At 48.3% G+C, this 17,441-nt stretch overlaps 1 protein-coding gene across 2 annotated transcripts; it reads right to left on the bottom strand.

Moving 5' to 3' along the window:
• Window positions 1-10,432: 10,432 nt before the first annotated feature.
• Window positions 10,433-16,402, bottom strand: c8a (complement component 8, alpha polypeptide). Of its 2 annotated transcripts, none has more exons than XM_020467378.2 (11): window positions 16,185-16,402; window positions 14,712-14,826; window positions 14,425-14,572; window positions 14,103-14,250; window positions 13,665-13,854; window positions 13,155-13,337; window positions 12,634-12,877; window positions 12,263-12,400; window positions 11,761-11,918; window positions 10,909-11,134; window positions 10,433-10,752 (listed from the first exon to the last, which is right to left on the bottom strand). In XM_020467378.2, exons 1-11 carry the CDS (start codon window positions 16,331-16,333, stop codon window positions 10,604-10,606), a joined length of 1,848 nt encoding a protein of 615 aa, XP_020322967.1. In that variant the 5' UTR covers window positions 16,334-16,402; the 3' UTR covers window positions 10,433-10,603. The 2 variants fall into 2 exon arrangements, with proteins under 2 accessions (XP_020322967.1, XP_020322968.1); XM_020467379.2 differs by having other exon boundaries at window positions 14,712-14,805; window positions 16,185-16,362.
• Window positions 16,403-17,441: the final 1,039 nt, after the last annotated feature.

Genomic DNA, 17,441 nt, shown 5'->3' with positions numbered 1-17,441 from the left:
CGTGTCTAGCCCCATTTATTCCTGGTTATAACATGCGCCCTTGTCCTGCACTTGTACACATTCTGACTGTGCCCACATTTTTAGACTGGAGTAGATGATTAAAAGACACATTGTGATCAGATCTTCCTGACCACCCTTGGAGGTAGTCAGGGACCTATTGTTTCTGGATATCAAATCAAGTGTAAACAGACCTGGAAGTTCAAACCATTCTGCTTCACAGGTTGGCATTTATTGGGATGTCTCATGTACTGGAGGCAGCTCTTCAGAGCGGTCACTAGCTGGCACAGCCACAAAGTAATTTAAAAAAAAAACTTAACCCTAACCCTAACCTAACCTTAACAACACTGCTAACTCTAATGCCTAACCCTAACCTTGAATGTAGACCAAAAAGCACATTTGTGTTTTCATTAATTTTGACAATAGTCAATTTTGACTTTGCAGCTGACCCATTTAGCAGAAATCACTAGATGGGTCACGATTAATGACAATAAACATCATCTTGCTTCTGTTTCATTATTGTTTCACTAATAGATAATTATGCTGTGTTTGTAATCAATTGGGAAGGTGATATTTACCACATACGACTGGGAGAAATCCACTTCAACGGTCCTCCAACTGGTAATTAATACTGGGCAACATGTCTGTCATCCTGAGGTCCCACTTCTCCCACATGCTGACCTCTGATGACTAAAAAGCAATCTATTCATATGTTTTTTGAACACTCTACTTTTCAAGCATGACAGCTGTACTTTTGGTTTCCCACATGATTACAAACATAGCATTATTCAGTTTGGATTCCAGACAGGACATTTGTATTTTGTTCCAACACAATGGATCCAACAGAGGGTGCTGTGTTCCTGTTACAGTATTACTGGGGTTGTGTTCATGAGGGCAAAACCAGGGTTGTGTTCATTAGGGCAAAACCAGGGTTGTGTTCGTTAGGGCAAAACCAGGGTTGTGTTCATTAGGGCAAAACCAGGGTTGTGTTCGTTAGGGCAAAACCAGGGTTGTGTTCATTAGGGCAAAACCAGGGTTGTGTTCATTAGGGCAAAACCAGGGTTGTGTTCATTAGGGCAAAACCAGGGTTGTGTTCATTAGGGCAAAACCAGGGTTGTGTTCAATGTAACAAACCAGGGTTATGTTCATTAGGGCAAAACCAGGGTTGTGTTCATTAGGGCAAAACCAGGGTTGTGTTCATTAGGGCAAAACCAGGGTTGTGTTCATTAGGGCAAAACCAGGGTTGTGTTCAATGTGACAAACCAGGGTTCTGTTCATTACAGCCAAAGCATTAAGGAACATTTGGGATTGGAATTTCAGTTTACTCCCCGAATTGGCTGAAATGGTCAGGGAATGGGCGCAGGGAAACTCTGCTATGGGAAGCTAAACATTGGGAAACACAAAATACACAAGTCATGTTTGTTGGAGTGTTTATTTGCTGATTTCCCAGACCACAAAACCAAACGGCTGACCCAGGGTTAGAGCGTAACGATGAGTCTATGTCCCCGATAATATTAATCAGTGTGTTTACAGACAGACCTACTGCGCGCGTGCGCACACACACACACACACACACACACACACACACACACACACACACACACACACACACACACACACACACACACACACACACACAGACACACACACACAGTTGTGTCGTCCGGTTGGTGTCAGTCCTGATCCACCACCACTACCTTGTTCTCTGGTTCCATGTTGAAGCCTACAGTCAGCCCATGCTACTGCCTCCTCTATGCTGCACTGTGCCAGCTCCTACTCTGGTAAGACCTTCATTAAGTCTATGTGTGTGGAAGATATAGATACAAGGGCAATGGCAGTCCTCTACAAGCATCAAGACTCTATACAGTTGACAGAAAATGTATGATTTAGTGTGAGGTTAATTTGCAGTACACTTACTCCCGATCGTAAGGTTTTAGACTGAAGCCTTATCTGAGTACAACGAGAGGGAACATTATTCTGGATTTAAACTGTGGACTGTTGAAGTGAACGACACAGTCGATAGAGAGTACAGCATGGTGTGTGTGTTATCAGGAGGAGGAACAGATGGATGATGATGACAAAAGGTCAGTTGCACAACTGAATGTATTCAACTGAAATGTGTCTTCTGCTTTTAACCTAAACCCTCTGAATCAGAGAGGTGGGGGGGGCTTCCATAATCAACATCCACATCTTCAGCGCCCAGGGAACAGTGGGTTAACTGCCTTGTTCAGAGGCAGAACGACAGAATTTGACTATGTCAGCTCGGGGACTTGATCTAGCAACCTTCCGGTTACAGACTGGCCCAAAGCTCTAACCACAAAGCTACCTGCTGCCCATGATTATGATGATGATGGTGGTGATGATGAGGAAGAGGAGGTTGGGTAGGAGGATGTTGATAAACCTGTTAGTGGAGAGTCTAGGTGGAGAGTCTAGGTGGTGCAGGTTGCTGTTTGTAATCCACTTTGCATGGATAAAGACAACGGGAGTAGCTAACCAATGATAACGAACGTGTGATGTACATCACATTCTGTGTATTGATTGGGTAATGCAGCCTTCTGTGAGAATTTCTCACTGAGAAAAAGCCTTACAGTAAGTGGGACACTTGCATAAAGATTTGTTCAACTGTTTTCAATTATATTTTATTTTCTCTCTTCCTCCCCCAACCCCCCACCTCTCCATCTCCCTCCCCCTCTCCCTACCCCCACTCCCTCCCTCCACTCTCCCTCCCCGTCTCCCTTCCCTTCCCCCCTCTCCCTCTCGCTAACCCCCTCACCCGCACCCTACCTCTCCCTCTCTCTAACCCCCTCACACCTTTTCCTCTCCCCCTCCCTCACTCACCTCCCTACCTCGCCTCTCCCCCTCCATCCATCCTCTCTCTCCCCTCCCTCCTCTCCCCCTCCTCTAGGACACAGTGAAAGGCAGCATGGTGGAGAATGGTTAGAGGGGGTGACAGTGAGTCCATCACCTCACTGACTGCCAAGAAGCTGCCCACGCCACAACAGATGAGACTCTGGGGAGAAGCTGTGCATTACAATCCTGACTTCATCCGCAGCACAGTGGGAATACTGTCTCTCTTTCTGTACTCTGTTCTTGCCATTTCTCGCTGTCTCTTTTTTATACTTCTCCTTTCTCTTTCTACATCTCCTTTTCTCTTCAGCAACCTGGGACCCTTTGTCTCTATCTCTCTCTCTCTGGCTGGCTGTCTGTCTGTTTGCCTCTCTCTGTCTGTCTGTCTCCCTCTGTCTGTCTCTCCCTCTCCCTCTGTCTGTCTCGCTCTCCCCCTGTCTCTCCACCTGTCTCTCTCTCCCCCTGTCTCTCCACCTGTCTCTCTCTCTTTCTCTGTCTCCCTCCCTCTGTCTGTCTCTCTCTCTGTCTCCCTCTGTCTGTCTCTCTCTCTCTCTGTCTCCCTCCCTCCCTCAATCTGTCTTTCTCTGTCTCCCTCTGTCTGTCTGTCTCTCTCTCTGTCTCCCTCTCTGTCTCCCTCTGTCTGTCTTTCTCTCTATCTCCTCTCTCTCTCTCCCCCTCTCTCTCCCCCTCTCCCACTCTCCGTCTGTCTGTCTGTTCTGTCTGTCTCCCGCTGTCTGTTTCTCTCTATCTCCCTGATTCTCCCTCTGTCTCTGTCTGTCGCTCTCTCTGTATCCATCTCTGTCTCTCTCTCTCTCTCTCTCTCTCTCTCTCTGACTCCCTCCCTCTGTTTCCCTCTGTCTGCCTGTCTCTCTCTCTGTCTCCCTATGTCTGTCTATCTCCTCTCTCTTTACATCCTTCTCTCTGTCTATAAGTCTCCTCTACCTGTCTGTCAGACTCCAGTCCTGAGTTGGTTGTGATGTTGTTGCCTGTGTGACAGACGCGACTGCGATATAAGCTGGTGACCTCCAGAGACTTCTCCCACGATATCTCCCTGATGAGACAGCTCCTGCCGCTATGCTAAACACCGTCCCTCCTGCCTGCTTCAAAAACAGATGGGCTTTTCTTAAAAGACTCCCTCCCTCCTCAATCCAACTATACTTTATATTTATAAACCTATGAGAGATGGTGATGATGATGATGCTGAGGATGATGATCATCACAATGATAACAATGTCTTCATCTCTCTCATTAGGCTCTAGATGTGAGTGTGTGTCCATCTGGCTACAGTGGGCTGGAATGTGAGATCACCCAACGACCAGGTCAGCCTCTTAATAAAAACACAAAACTACATGAAAATACCTTCACCTGTAGCTTAAACATCTCTATTTAATTTCCACAGTATTCCCATTTCTGTGCTATTATGGAGGTTTAACCGTTTAAACTTTGACCCTAACAGATATAGCCATAACTGGAGCCTGCTGGGGTTCGTGGCCGCCCTGCAAGGAGAGGACTAAGACAAGGAGCCGCCAGTGTAACAACCCTACAACAGAGGCATGGCCTGCAGAGGACTCCAGGTGGAATTGACTGTTTCTGATATTGTCCCAGACTCTTAATTGAAATAAAGCTAATAGGGGAGGCAGGTAGCCTAGTGGTTAGAGCGTTGGGCCAGTAACCACCAGGGTGCCTAGTGGTTAGAGCGTTGGGCCAGTAACCAGCAGGTAGCCTAGTCGTTAGAGCGTTGGGCCAGTAACCAGCAGGGTGCCTAGTGGTTAGAGCGTTGGGTCAGTAACCACCAGGGTGCCTAGTGGTTAGAGCGTTGGGCCAGTAACCAGCAGGTAGCCTAGTGGTTAGAGCGTTGGGCCAGTAACCACCAGGGTGCCTAGTGGTTAGAGCGTTGGGCCAGTAACCACCAGGGTGCCTAGTGGTTAGAGCGTTGGGCCAGTAACCAGCAGGGTGCCTAGTGGTTAGAGCGTTGGGCCAGTAACCAGCAGGTAGCCTAGTGGTTAGAGCGTTGGGCCAGTAACCAGCAGGTAGCCTAGTGGTTAGAGCGTTGGGCCAGTAACCAGCAGGGTGCCTAGTGGTTAGAGCGTTGGGCCAGTAACCACCAGGGTGCCTAGTGGTTAGAGCGTTGGGCCAGTAACCACCAGGGTGCCTAGTGGTTAGAGCGTTGGGCCAGTAACCACCAGGGTGCCTAGTGGTTAGAGCGTTGGGCCAGTAACCAGCAGGGTGCCTAGTGGTTAGAGCGTTGGGCCAGTAACCACCAGGGTGCCTAGTGGTTAGAGCGTTGGGCCAGTAACCAGCAGGGTGCCTAGTGGTTAGAGCGTTGGGCCAGTAACCACCAGGGTGCCTAGTGGTTAGAGCGTTGGGCCAGTACCCACCAGGGTGCCTAGTGGTTAGAGCGTTGGGCCAGTAACCACCAGGGTGCCTAGTGGTTAGAGCATTGGGCCAGTAACCAGCAGGGTGCCTAGTGGTTAGAGCGTTGGGCCAGTAACCAGCAGGGTGCCTAGTGGTTAGAGCGTTGGGCCAGTAACCAGCAGGGTGCCTAGTGGTTAGAGCGTTGGGCCAGTAACCAGCAGGGTGCCTAGTGGTTAGAGCGTTGGGCCAGTAACCAGCAGGGTGCCTAGTGGTTAGAGCGTTGGGCCAGTAACCAGCAGGGTGCCTAGTGGTTAGAGCGTTGGGCCAGTAACCACCAGGGTGCCTAGTGGTTAGAGCGTTGGGCCAGTAACCAGCAGGGTGCCTAGTGGTTAGAGCGTTGGGCCAGTAACCACCAGGGTGCCTAGTGGTTAGAGCGTTGGGCCAGTAACCAGCAGGGTGCCTAGTGGTTAGAGCGTTGGGCCAGTAACCACCAGGGTGCCTAGTGGTTAGAGCGTTGGGCCAGTAACCAGCAGGGTGCCTAGTGGTTAGAGCGTTGGGCCAGTAACCACCAGGGTGCCTAGTGGTTAGAGCGTTGGGCCAGTAACCACCAGGGTGCCTAGTGGTTAGAGCGTTGGGCCAGTAACCACCAGGGTGCCTAGTGGTGGTTAGAGCATTGGGCCAGTAACCAGCAGGGTGCCTAGTGGTTAAAGTGTTGGACCAGTAACCAGCAGGGTGCCTAGTGGTTAGAGCGTTGGGCCAGTAACCAGCAGGTAGCCTAGTGGTTAGAGCGTTGGGCCAGTAACCAGCAGGGTGCCTAGTGGTTAGAGCGTTGGGCCAGTAACCACCAGGGTGCCTAGTGGTTAGAGCGTTGGGCCAGTAACCACCAGGGTGCCTAGTGGTTAGAGCGTTGGGCCAGTAACCACCAGGGTGCCTAGTGGTTAGAGCATTGGGCCAGTAACCAGCAGGGTGCCTAGTGGTTAGAGCGTTGGGCCAGTAACCACCAGGGTGCCTAGTGGTTAGAGCGTTGGGCCAGTAACCAGCAGGGTGCCTAGTGGTTAGAGCGTTGGGCCAGTAACCACCAGGGTGCCTAGTGGTTAGAGCGTTGGGCCAGTAACCAGCAGGGTGCCTAGTGGTTAGAGCGTTGGGCCAGTAACCAGCAGGGTGCCTAGTGGTTAGAGCGTTGGGCCAGTAACCAGCAGGGTGCCTAGTGGTTAGAGCGTTGGGCCAGTAACCACCAGGGTGCCTAGTGGTTAGAGCGTTGGGCCAGTAACCAGCAGGGTGCCTAGTGGTTAGAGCGTTGGGCCAGTAACCACCAGGGTGCCTAGTGGTTAGAGCGTTGGGCCAGTAACCAGCAGGGTGCCTAGTGGTTAGAGCGTTGGGCCAGTAACCACCAGGGTGCCTAGTGGTTAGAGCGTTGGGCCAGTAACCAGCAGGGTGCCTAGTGGTTAGAGCGTTGGGCCAGTAACCACCAGGGTGCCTAGTGGTTAGAGCGTTGTGCCAGTAACCACCAGGGTGCCTAGTGGTTAGAGCGTTGGGCCAGTAACCAGCAGGTAGCCTAGTGGTTAGAGCGTTGGGCCAGTAACCACCAGGGTGCCTAGTGGTTAGAGCGTTGGGCCAGTAACCACCAGGGTGCCTAGTGGTTAGAGCGTTGGGCCAGTAACCAGCAGGGTGCCTAGTGGTTAGAGCGTTGGGCCAGTAACCACCAGGGTGCCTAGTGGTTAGAGCGTTGGGCCAGTAACCAGCAGGGTGCCTAGTGGTTAGAGCGTTGGGCCAGTAACCACCAGGGTGCCTAGTGGTTAGAGCGTTGGGCCAGTAACCAGCAGGGTGCCTAGTGGTTAGAGCGTTGGGCCAGTAACCACCAGGGTGCCTAGTGGTTAGAGCGTTGGGCCAGTAACCAGCAGGGTGCCTAGTGGTTAGAGCGTTGGGCCAGTAACCACCAGGGTGCCTAGTGGTTAGAGCGTTGGGCCAGTAACCAGCAGGGTGCCTAGTGGTTAGAGCGTTGGGCCAGTAACCACCAGGGTGCCTAGTGGTTAGAGCGTTGGGCCAGTAACCAGCAGGGTGCCTAGTGGTTAGAGCGTTGGGCCAGTAACCACCAGGGTGCCTAGTGGTTAGAGCGTTGGGCCAGTAACCACCAGGGTGCCTAGTGGTTAGAGCGTTGGGCCAGTAACCACCAGGGTGCCTAGTGGTGGTTAGAGCATTGGGCCAGTAACCAGCAGGGTGCCTAGTGGTTAAAGTGTTGGACCAGTAACCAGCAGGGTGCCTAGTGGTTAGAGCGTTGGGCCAGTAACCAGCAGGTAGCCTAGTGGTTAGAGCGTTGGGCCAGTAACCAGCAGGGTGCCTAGTGGTTAGAGCGTTGGGCCAGTAACCACCAGGGTGCCTAGTGGTTAGAGCGTTGGGCCAGTAACCACCAGGGTGCCTAGTGGTTAGAGCGTTGGGCCAGTAACCACCAGGGTGCCTAGTGGTTAGAGCATTGGGCCAGTAACCAGCAGGGTGCCTAGTGGTTAGAGCGTTGGGCCAGTAACCACCAGGGTGCCTAGTGGTTAGAGCGTTGGGCCAGTAACCAGCAGGGTGCCTAGTGGTTAGAGCGTTGGGCCAGTAACCACCAGGGTGCCTAGTGGTTAGAGCGTTGGGCCAGTAACCAGCAGGGTGCCTAGTGGTTAGAGCGTTGGGCCAGTAACCAGCAGGGTGCCTAGTGGTTAGAGCGTTGGGCCAGTAACCAGCAGGGTGCCTAGTGGTTAGAGCGTTGGGCCAGTAACCACCAGGGTGCCTAGTGGTTAGAGCGTTGGGCCAGTAACCAGCAGGGTGCCTAGTGGTTAGAGCGTTGGGCCAGTAACCACCAGGGTGCCTAGTGGTTAGAGCGTTGGGCCAGTAACCAGCAGGGTGCCTAGTGGTTAGAGCGTTGGGCCAGTAACCACCAGGGTGCCTAGTGGTTAGAGCGTTGGGCCAGTAACCAGCAGGGTGCCTAGTGGTTAGAGCGTTGGGCCAGTAACCACCAGGGTGCCTAGTGGTTAGAGCGTTGTGCCAGTAACCACCAGGGTGCCTAGTGGTTAGAGCGTTGGGCCAGTAACCAGCAGGTAGCCTAGTGGTTAGAGCGTTGGGCCAGTAACCACCAGGGTGCCTAGTGGTTAGAGCGTTGGGCCAGTAACCACCAGGGTGCCTAGTGGTTAGAGCGTTGGGCCAGTAACCAGCAGGGTGCCTAGTGGTTAGAGCGTTGGGCCAGTAACCAGCAGGGTGCCTAGTGGTTAGAGCGTTGGGCCAGTAACCAGCAGGGTGCCTACTGGTTAGAGCGTTGGGCCAGTAACCAGCAGGGTGCCTAGTGGTCAGAGCGTTGGGCCAGTAACCACCAGGGTGCCTAGTGGTTAGAGCATTGGGCCAGTAACCACCAGGGTGCCTAGTGGTTAGAGCGTTGGGCCAGTAACCAGCAGGGTGCCTAGTGGTTAGAGCGTTGGGCCAGTAACCACCAGGCTGCCTAGTGGTTAGAGCGTTGGGCCAGTAACCAGCAGGGTGCCTAGTGGTTAGAGCGTTGGGCCAGTAACCACCAGGGTGCCTAGTGGTTGGAGCGTTGGGCCAGTAACCACCAGGGTGCCTAGTGATGGTTAGAGCGTTGGGCCAGTAACCAGCAGGGTGCCTAGTGGTTAAAGTGTTGGACCAGTAACCAGCAGGGTGCCTAGTGGTTAGAGCGTTGGGCCAGTAACCAGCAGGTAGCCTAGTGGTTAAAGTGTTGGGCCAGTAACCAGCAGGTAGCCTAGTGGTTAGAGCGTTTGGCCAGTAACCAGCAGGGTGCCTAGTGGTTAAAGTGTTGGGCCAGTAACCAGCAGGTAGCCTAGTGGTTAGAGTGTTGGGCCAGTAACCAGCAGGGTGCCTAGTGGTTAGAGTGTTGGGCCAGTAACCAGCAGGGTGCCTAGTGGTTAGAGCGTTGGGCCAGTAACCAGCAGGTAGCCTAGTGGTTAGAGCGTTGGGTCAGTAACCAGGAGGAAGCCTAGTGGTTAGAGCGTTGGGCCAGTAACCAGCAGGTAGCCTAGTGGTTAGAGCGTTGGGCCAGTAACCAGCAGGTAGCCTAGTGGTTAGAGCGTTGGGCCAGTAACCAGCAGGTAGCCTAGTGGTTAGAGCGTTGGGCCAGTAACCAGCAGGTAGCCTAGTGGTTAGAGCGTTGGGTCAGTAACCAGCAGGTAGCCTAGTGGTTAGAGCGTTGGGTCAGTAACCAGCAGGAAGCCTAGTGGTTAGAGCGTTGGGCCAGTAACCAGCAGGTAGCCTAGTGGTTAGAGCGTTGGGCCAGTAACCAGCAGGTAGCCTAGTGGTTAGAGTGTTGGGCCAGTAACCAGCAGGTAGCCTAGTGGTTAGAGCGTTGGGTCAGTAACCAGCAGGAAGCCTAGTGGTTAGAGCGTTGGGCCAGTAACCAGCAGGGTGCCTAGTGGTTAGAGCGTTGGGCCAGTAACCAGCAGGAAGCCTAGTGGTTAGAGCGTTGGGCCAGTAACCAGCAGGTAGCCTAGTGGTTAGAGCGTTGGGCCAGTAACCAGCAGGTAACCTAGTGGTTAGAGCGTTGGGCCAGTAACCAGCAGGTAGCCTAGTGGTTAGAGCGTTGGGTCAGTAACCAGCAGGTAGCCTAGTGGTTAGAGCGTTGGGCCAGTAACCAGCAGGTAGCCTAGTGGTTAGAGCGTTGGGCCAGTAACCAGCAAGTAGCCTAGTGGTTAGAGTGTTGGGCCAGTAACCAGCAGGTAGCCTAGTGGTTAGAGCGTTGGGTCAGTAACCAGGAGGAAGCCTAGTGGTTAGAGCGTTGGGCCAGTAACCAGCAGGTAGCCTAGTGGTTAGAGCGTTGGGCCAGTAACCAGCAGGGTGCCTAGTGGTTAGAGCGTTGGGCCAGTAACCAGCAGGGTGCCTAGTGGTTAGAGCGTTGGGCCAGTAACCAGCAGGGTGCCTAGTGGTTAGAGCGTTGGGCCAGTAACCAGCAGGGTGCCTAGTGGTTAGAGCGTTGGGCCAGTAACCAGCAGGTAGCCTAGTGGTTAGATGTTGTTCTGCCCCTGAACAATGCAGTTAACCCACTGTTCCTAAGCCATCATTGTAAATAAGAATTTGTTCTTAACTGACTTGCCTAGTAAAATAATTGGAAGTGTTGTGCCTGTGTTACAGTATGTTTTCATTGTTGAGTCTTTTATAGTGACAGTGAGATAACTGAGGAGATAAAACATAGTCTGCGCATGTGACAAATAAAACAAAATGATTTGATAATCGAGAATATCTTTAACTGTTTTTATTTCTGAAGAAACTTTTTGACCCTCATCTTTCTGGCCAGATAAAAATACAGAGTTGGTAACATAATGAACATCATTGGTATTCACTCCTACTTCCTGATGTAGTTTTGAAATCTGTGCCCCCTGCTGCGCTGTGACCCGTCTGGCTGGTGACATCAACAGCGTTGGTTCTGGGAGGAGGAGCCAAGGCAGGCGGCGCCCCCATCTGGCTGGGGGTTGTCACATGACCGTCGCCGCGTCTTACTTCCTGACTGACAGGAAGACCACGTCCCCCAGCAACTCCAGGCCCCGTCCGTCGTGGAACCTATCAGGCGACAGAATGCCAGGCTCTGTGTTACCCACTCATCTAAGTCTCTACACATACTAACTGAATAGCATAGTTACTGTAGTAAGGTGTGGCACTTTGTGTCATCTGAGGGCAGATATAAGTAACTGCATATAATAGCACTGTTACGCCCACCTTTCCTGAGGGTTTCCTCGCAGGCTTCCCCTCCGAAGCCCTGCTTGCAGATGCAGTGGCAGGAGGTCTGGGAGAGGACAGGGATGCCGTCATGCCTGCAGGGGGCACAGCGACAGGAGTTGAACTGGAGCAGGTACTCCTCCCACGCCCTCCTCAGGTGGGCTTGCCGTGCCCCCACGTGGTCCCCCGCTGTGCTCAGACGCACCAGCTCAAATATGGGCAGGGTCTGGGGAGAGGGGGAGAGGAGGAGAGGAGGGAAGAGGAGACCATGCTTGATGAGTTACTTGATGTGTTTGTGCATATTGAATGTACTATGTTTGAATGCACTGTATATAAAGTAAACACGTAAAAGTACCATGTTTCAAGTAGCATGCACAGATGTAATGTCCAGCACCATCTGTGTGCTGAATACACAATGTATATATATATACACTAGTTGACTAGCACTCCCCCACCATTGTAAAAAATATTCTGGAAGCTATAGAAATGCATTTATGAATGTCTACATTTGTTTTTGTCATGTTTATTTTATTACAGACTTTAAAATAATGTTATGTGAGCTAAACATACAGTATATACACAAACATTTCTTACAGTAACATTTTCTGAAAGTTCTACTGTTACTGTTCCCACTACAACAACAACAAAAAATTGTCCTTGAAACATTTAATTGAAATACTGTAGAATTCTATGGAGGACTGCTTCTACTGGGGAGTGCCAATATGGCTGACTGGTGGCTTCAAAGCCTCTCAATGGCCAATACATCGCATCAGCAATCCAAGGTTTATATACTGTACATCATTGGCTATATACAGTGTGTTTAGGTATATCTGTAAGTAAATGCTATTATACCTCAAACTCGATGAGCGTTGGGTTGTACTTGAGAGAAAGGCCCCACTTCCTGTATGTGTCAGGGTCCTTGATGGCCAGCAGACCCCCACTACTTTCTGTACTGCCCCCCTTCACCAGCGTCACAATGTCCTTGATCAAACTGGAGCTGCCATACATCTCTGGGTTACAGAGGGAAATCCTCAATTATCCACCTGGGTCCATCTCAATTCAGTAAACTCTGGAAGTAAACTGAAATTCCAGTATACTTACTGAATTAACTCTTTTGAAATGGAATAGACCCTATCCCTGTTACCCACAATTGCTCGAACTGAATGTTACTACCAGAAAGTCAGAAAGTTGAACAACAATATACATTTGAAATGAGCTAGAAATCTGGTGTTGGTAGAAAAATTAGGAAATGTTAACCAAGGTGTCCTTTGGTATCTGGTGTTGGTAGAAAAAAGTAGGAAATGTTACCCAAGGTGTCCTTTGCTAGATAAGATCGGTTGGGACGATCACACACCTTTTTCATAAGAGCCGGTGCCTTTGCAATCTTTGAGTTCAAGTTTGCCTCCAACTTCTACCTGCTTCGTCTTGCCTATAGGACTGCTTATGCCAATGGATCCACCCAAACACCCTTTCAGTTGTTCCGCATCAATCTCTGTTAAAAGTCAAGAGTAAAAACAAGTTTTGGAATAAGCATTAAATTCACACAGAAATGGACTCTTCAAATATACCATTGACTATAATAACTCACATGATAATATTATATGGTTCCTTCCAAAATATAGAAAGGTCTAAAAATCCTTCACACTTTTTCCACCACTGACCCAGCCTGAAACCTCGCTCACTCATTCAACGACAGCATCACAGAAATAAAAAAAGACACCATACTAGATGTATTCATGGCGGTTGTGTTGACGACCGCCACATACTCCAGGGTCCCTCCCATGATGCCCTGGGTGACGTAGTGCGTTCCGTAAGTGTTGAGGAAGCGGGAGTACAGGCCAAAGTCATACTTCTCCTCAGGAAGCTCCATGATGGACAGGTACATGTCTTCATGAAGCATCAGCCCCTCGCTCCTCATCTTAAACTGGGCCGTCTGAACCTTAGACTGCAACCTGATGAAGCCAAGTTCCTGAGGGACAAAGGAGAACACATAACCAGAACTATATTTGTATAGCGCTTTTCAGCTTCATACATGCTCAAATGAGAAATATAGGACTCAGGGGTTTAATTTCAGGATGGATGTTACGTCCCATCTGTTCTCGTTCACTACCCTTCGTGGATCTGAGAAAACAAGGTTGTAGGCAATAGCCTCCTGGAATAAAACACAGCCAGGGACTAACTACAGTTGTGTTCCCTGGGTATAAAGAGGCTGTTTCGGGGGTATTATTTAAGACATATTCTCTTACCTGATTGGTGTATTTTGTTAGATTTGTTAGTAACTCAGACTCCACATTCCCTGATACTCCAAACTCCACGTACTGAATCCCAACAGTAACACCCAGATTAAAAGAATCTTCCGTCTTTCTGGCTTTCAGTAATGTGGCCATATCTTCATAATACTCTGAGGAGCCTTCAGAAGTGGCCTGGGCCTAAAATAACGCAAAAATAACAAAACACATATTACTTTTTTCAAATGTCATTGATAAGTTTTATTTTTATTTGACTAGACAAGTCAGTTAAGAACAAATTCTTATTTTCAATGACAGCCTAGGAACAGTGGGTTAACTGCCTGTTCAGGGGCAGAACGACAGATTTGTACCTTGTCAGCTCAGGGGTTTGAACTTGCAACCTTCCGGTTACTAGTCCAACACTCTAACCACTAGGCTACCCTGCCGCCCAAGTGTGTGTGTGTGTATTGAGCATTGTAAAAAGTGTACATGTTGTGACATGACGATGCATACAGTACAGTACCGTACCATGAAGCGGTATGTATGGAAGTTGTAGGGTTTACGATAGTTTTTCTCATCCTCGTTATAATGTAAATTCTCACAGAAGGGATCATAGATGAGTTTTCTCCATTCTCCATTGTAGACATATTCACACTGTCCTCCATAGTATTGTGGGTCAAGAACGTGGTCCACAAATTCTCCTGTCAGTATGTTAAAGCTAGGAACATAAAGAGCAATACTTTGTTGTTGTTTCAAATGAGGTGTGTGTGTGTGTGTGTGTGTGTGTGTGTGTGTGTGTGTGTGTGTGTGTGTGTGTGTGTGTGTGTGTATATGTGTGTGTATATGTGTGTGTATATGTGTGTGTGTGCAGCACAAACAGCAACATGTCTTTTGTGTGTCAGATGCATCCTGTTGTTCCCACTTATTATGACTGTTGATGACCCCTGTCCTCTGACCCCAGCTTACCCCTGAGTGCCTCGGCCAGCTCCAGGGATGGGTAGCAGTGTGGAACACTTGTCCTGTCTGTCGTCCACCTGCTCACAGTCCGTCTCATCAGACTCGTCGTCACAGTCGACCTCACCGTTACAGCGAAGCACCTGGCTCACACAACGACCTAAGTACGGATGGATGCACGCACGCACACACGCACACACACACGCTCGTTACAAGCACGTATGCACACACACACACCCACATGAAAACCACATGAAACATTTGGAGACAAAAGAAGACTCAACACATTGTACACTTGGCTTGAGGTTGGAGGTGATGTATATTGTGTACTTACCTGTGGCATTGCAGGTGAATCTTTCTCCACAGATGTCTGGTTCCCAACACACTGCCTGTGCTGTGGGGCATGCCAGCTCTTCCCACTGACTATCCAAACATGGTCTCCCACCAAACTGGGACGCTTTCTCCATGTAACGGAAACGAAACTGGGCAATATAAATAATGAACACAAATATGAGAATTGTTTTAGTGGAACAACAGATCATTGTGTATCATAGAAACTATAGTTTATTATTTAGTCCCAAGCCTTGAACATGAACCATATAATGAGAAGCAACCCTTTACCTTCTTGTCTGTGCAGGAGTCACAAGGGGTCCATGACGACCACATTTTCATCTTACAGTTGATAGGAGCTGGTTTGTTTACACTTCTGACCCTCCTAATAGCAGATTGCCCTTTTCTTCAGTCAAATACAAATACCATTACAGTTTCAAGCTTCAAGGACATTTTAGATTGAAGTAGAGCGATTCCACAACAGCGGGAGCAGAAAATATTTTTGTTATCTTAGAATTTCTGGCAATTCTCACATAGAAATGTAATTGGGAGGAGGTATGTGTGATATGCTTTTTAGATTTACATCACAATTGTATTTATTTTTATCATGGTGAAAGTTGCCATTATTGGTGTTTTTAGACCTATACATGCCTATACGTGATCTGTGAACCGTACACGATACTGACAACATCTGGGTGTCATTATACCCCTGATAAGTGTGCTCTAACATATGGACTATGTCTAGATTCTGATATACACATTTTCACACAAATTTATTCTACATAAAAAAATATTCATATAAATATCTCAAAACGATTATTTTGGATTTTGTTCATTCTAAGTACAAGTAGATCACATTTCCAAAGTGGGCTCTGCTAATTCTGAAATTCTGACCAATTTTATGAACACCAGCAATACTGTAAATGGTAAATGATTTAAGGGCACGCCCTCTGCTGGTGATTTGCTGAATATGCAATCCTAAAGGAGGGCTGTGATTGGTTATATATATATAAAATGGGTCATATCATTAAAAGTACCAGAGCCACTCTGGAAATGTGATGGGTTTGAAGAGTGTATTGTTTCAAAAAAAGCTTCAGCAAAAAAGGGTTGTTTTGAAATATTCATTTAAAATCGTTTTAATGCTGTATACATTCATGTGATTGTGTATTTCAGAATCTAGACATACTCCATATGATAGAGTACATTATAAGGAGTATAATGACACCCAGATGTTGTCTGTATCATGTACGGGTGACATATTATATGGTCTGACAGGAGGCATAACCCGAAAGGTCACTGGTTCAAATTGCCGACTAGTCTAACGATGTGCCCATGAGCAAGGCTCTTTACCCTAGTTGCTCTGGATAAGCGTGTCTGTAAAATGCATGCACACCGCATTAAACCATCTCTGAAATGTACACAAATACCTGCACTATACTGCATTTAAATATATTCATACTGATAATACACATCAGCTGTATAGGGTACACATTATCTTATAGCTCTATGCTCATTCTACCTAGTTGTACATAATGTGTGTAAACTCTGTCTGTATTCTGTCTCTAAATGATCATGATTTTCTCAAAAATGTTTTGTGATACAAATGTAAAAAGTATTTCAGTTATTCTACCTCCCAATGAAGTTTCAGTGTGAGAATTGCCAGAACAATCTGAGATACCAGTAATAGTTTCTGCTCCTGCTGGAATCACCCAGTAGTAGTAAATAAAAGTAGTAGTATTTGTAGTAAAAACTACAGAAATCTACCTGGTTTCAGCCATATTCCATGAGTACTCCGTTGCATCTACAGTGAGAGATTTGTTTAAAACCAGCAGCAGAAGGTAGGAGCCCAATAATACACATATCAGTCTATTCATATTAGAAATAAAAGAGCTCCTTGATGAAAATGAGCTCATGTTGAGCTTTGTTTAGATGACTGATAGTTGTCATCCTGGGGTAAGTGCACTCATGTCATAAGAGGCCACAGTAAATGATTGATCAAGGGTAAACATGCTCCAACAGTTGGGAAATATATTTTTCGTAATATCACACACATAGGCCTACACAAGCACAACACATCCTGGCCCACTCACTTCCAAAATTCGTAGTACAAAACACACAGACAGGTCGTTCCATGAATAGAGCATATTTTGAGAAGTGTAACTTGGTCCAACAAAACGAATTTCACCTCATTTTAATGTTCTGTCACAAAGAGCACATGTTCAACTTTACACAAAAAAAACGTGTTTGGGGGAATGTAAGCGTGTTGTGTGCAGCGTGGAGGGGAAATTGATGTGTTAAAACATTTGTAGACTATTTATGGGTAACAGGGTTGACGTGATATTATGTTGTACACGCTCAGTCACTGAAAACAACATTTAAAGAACAATTTCACCATATTTAAACAAGAGTTCAGTTCATGTAACAGGGTGGACCTTAAAAGGAGGGATGAAAGTAAATGAATCACTAAGCATATGAAATAAATGATCTTCAGAAATTACTTTGTCAAAGCAACAATAACTAGGGCTTTACAATGATGGTGAAAATGTTTGAGGGCATGCATTTCCATTGTTAGAGCGGTCACTCGACTATTTTGTCAATATAATAGGCAACGTTTGAGCCATGGATAACTGCCTACATAAAGCGTGTCTGAAGTGGGCATGTCAACAGAAGTGGGAGGCTCAACAGTGGGTGTATGGAACGCAGATCAGCTAACTGTGCAGATTTGTTGTCACGCAAGACTATTTTGCATGGCTCTTCTCCGGGTACGCCGACAGTGGCGGACGAACATCTCGGCCCAGGGTATGCTGACTTCCTGCTCTTGTTCTGGGAAGAGTGGAGGCTGATACACATGGAGCACTCGAAAGGGGAGAGTCCCGTGGTCGAACAGGGAAGAGTGTCCAGTCGTACTCCACCCAGACCAGTTGTCGGCTCCAGGTAGTGGGGTTGGTTGAGACGAGGCATATTAAACTTGTTTCCAGAGCTTGGTTCCCTCGCTCCGACTGGCCGTTGGATTGGGGATGG

This window comes from Oncorhynchus kisutch, linkage group LG30 (assembly GCF_002021735.2).
Source record: "Oncorhynchus kisutch isolate 150728-3 linkage group LG30, Okis_V2, whole genome shotgun sequence".
Classification (NCBI taxonomy): domain Eukaryota; kingdom Metazoa; phylum Chordata; class Actinopteri; order Salmoniformes; family Salmonidae; genus Oncorhynchus; species Oncorhynchus kisutch.
The sequence above is the reverse complement of the archived record's forward strand: the minus strand, read 5'-3'. Positions and strand labels throughout refer to the sequence as shown.

Bases quoted from the DNA above. Each gene is read 5' to 3' on its own strand.
- c8a (XM_020467378.2), bottom strand. From the start codon at position 16,333: ATGAGCTCATTTTCATCAAGGAGCTCTTTTATTTCTAATATGAATAGA. The intron at 14,573-14,711 runs GTAAAGGGTTGC...TATATTGCCCAG, and splicing joins ACTCCTGCACAGACAAGAAG to TTTCGTTTCCGTTACATGGA. The intron at 12,878-13,154 runs GTAAGAGAATAT...TTTGTCCCTCAG, and splicing joins TAACAAAATACACCAATCAG to GAACTTGGCTTCATCAGGTT.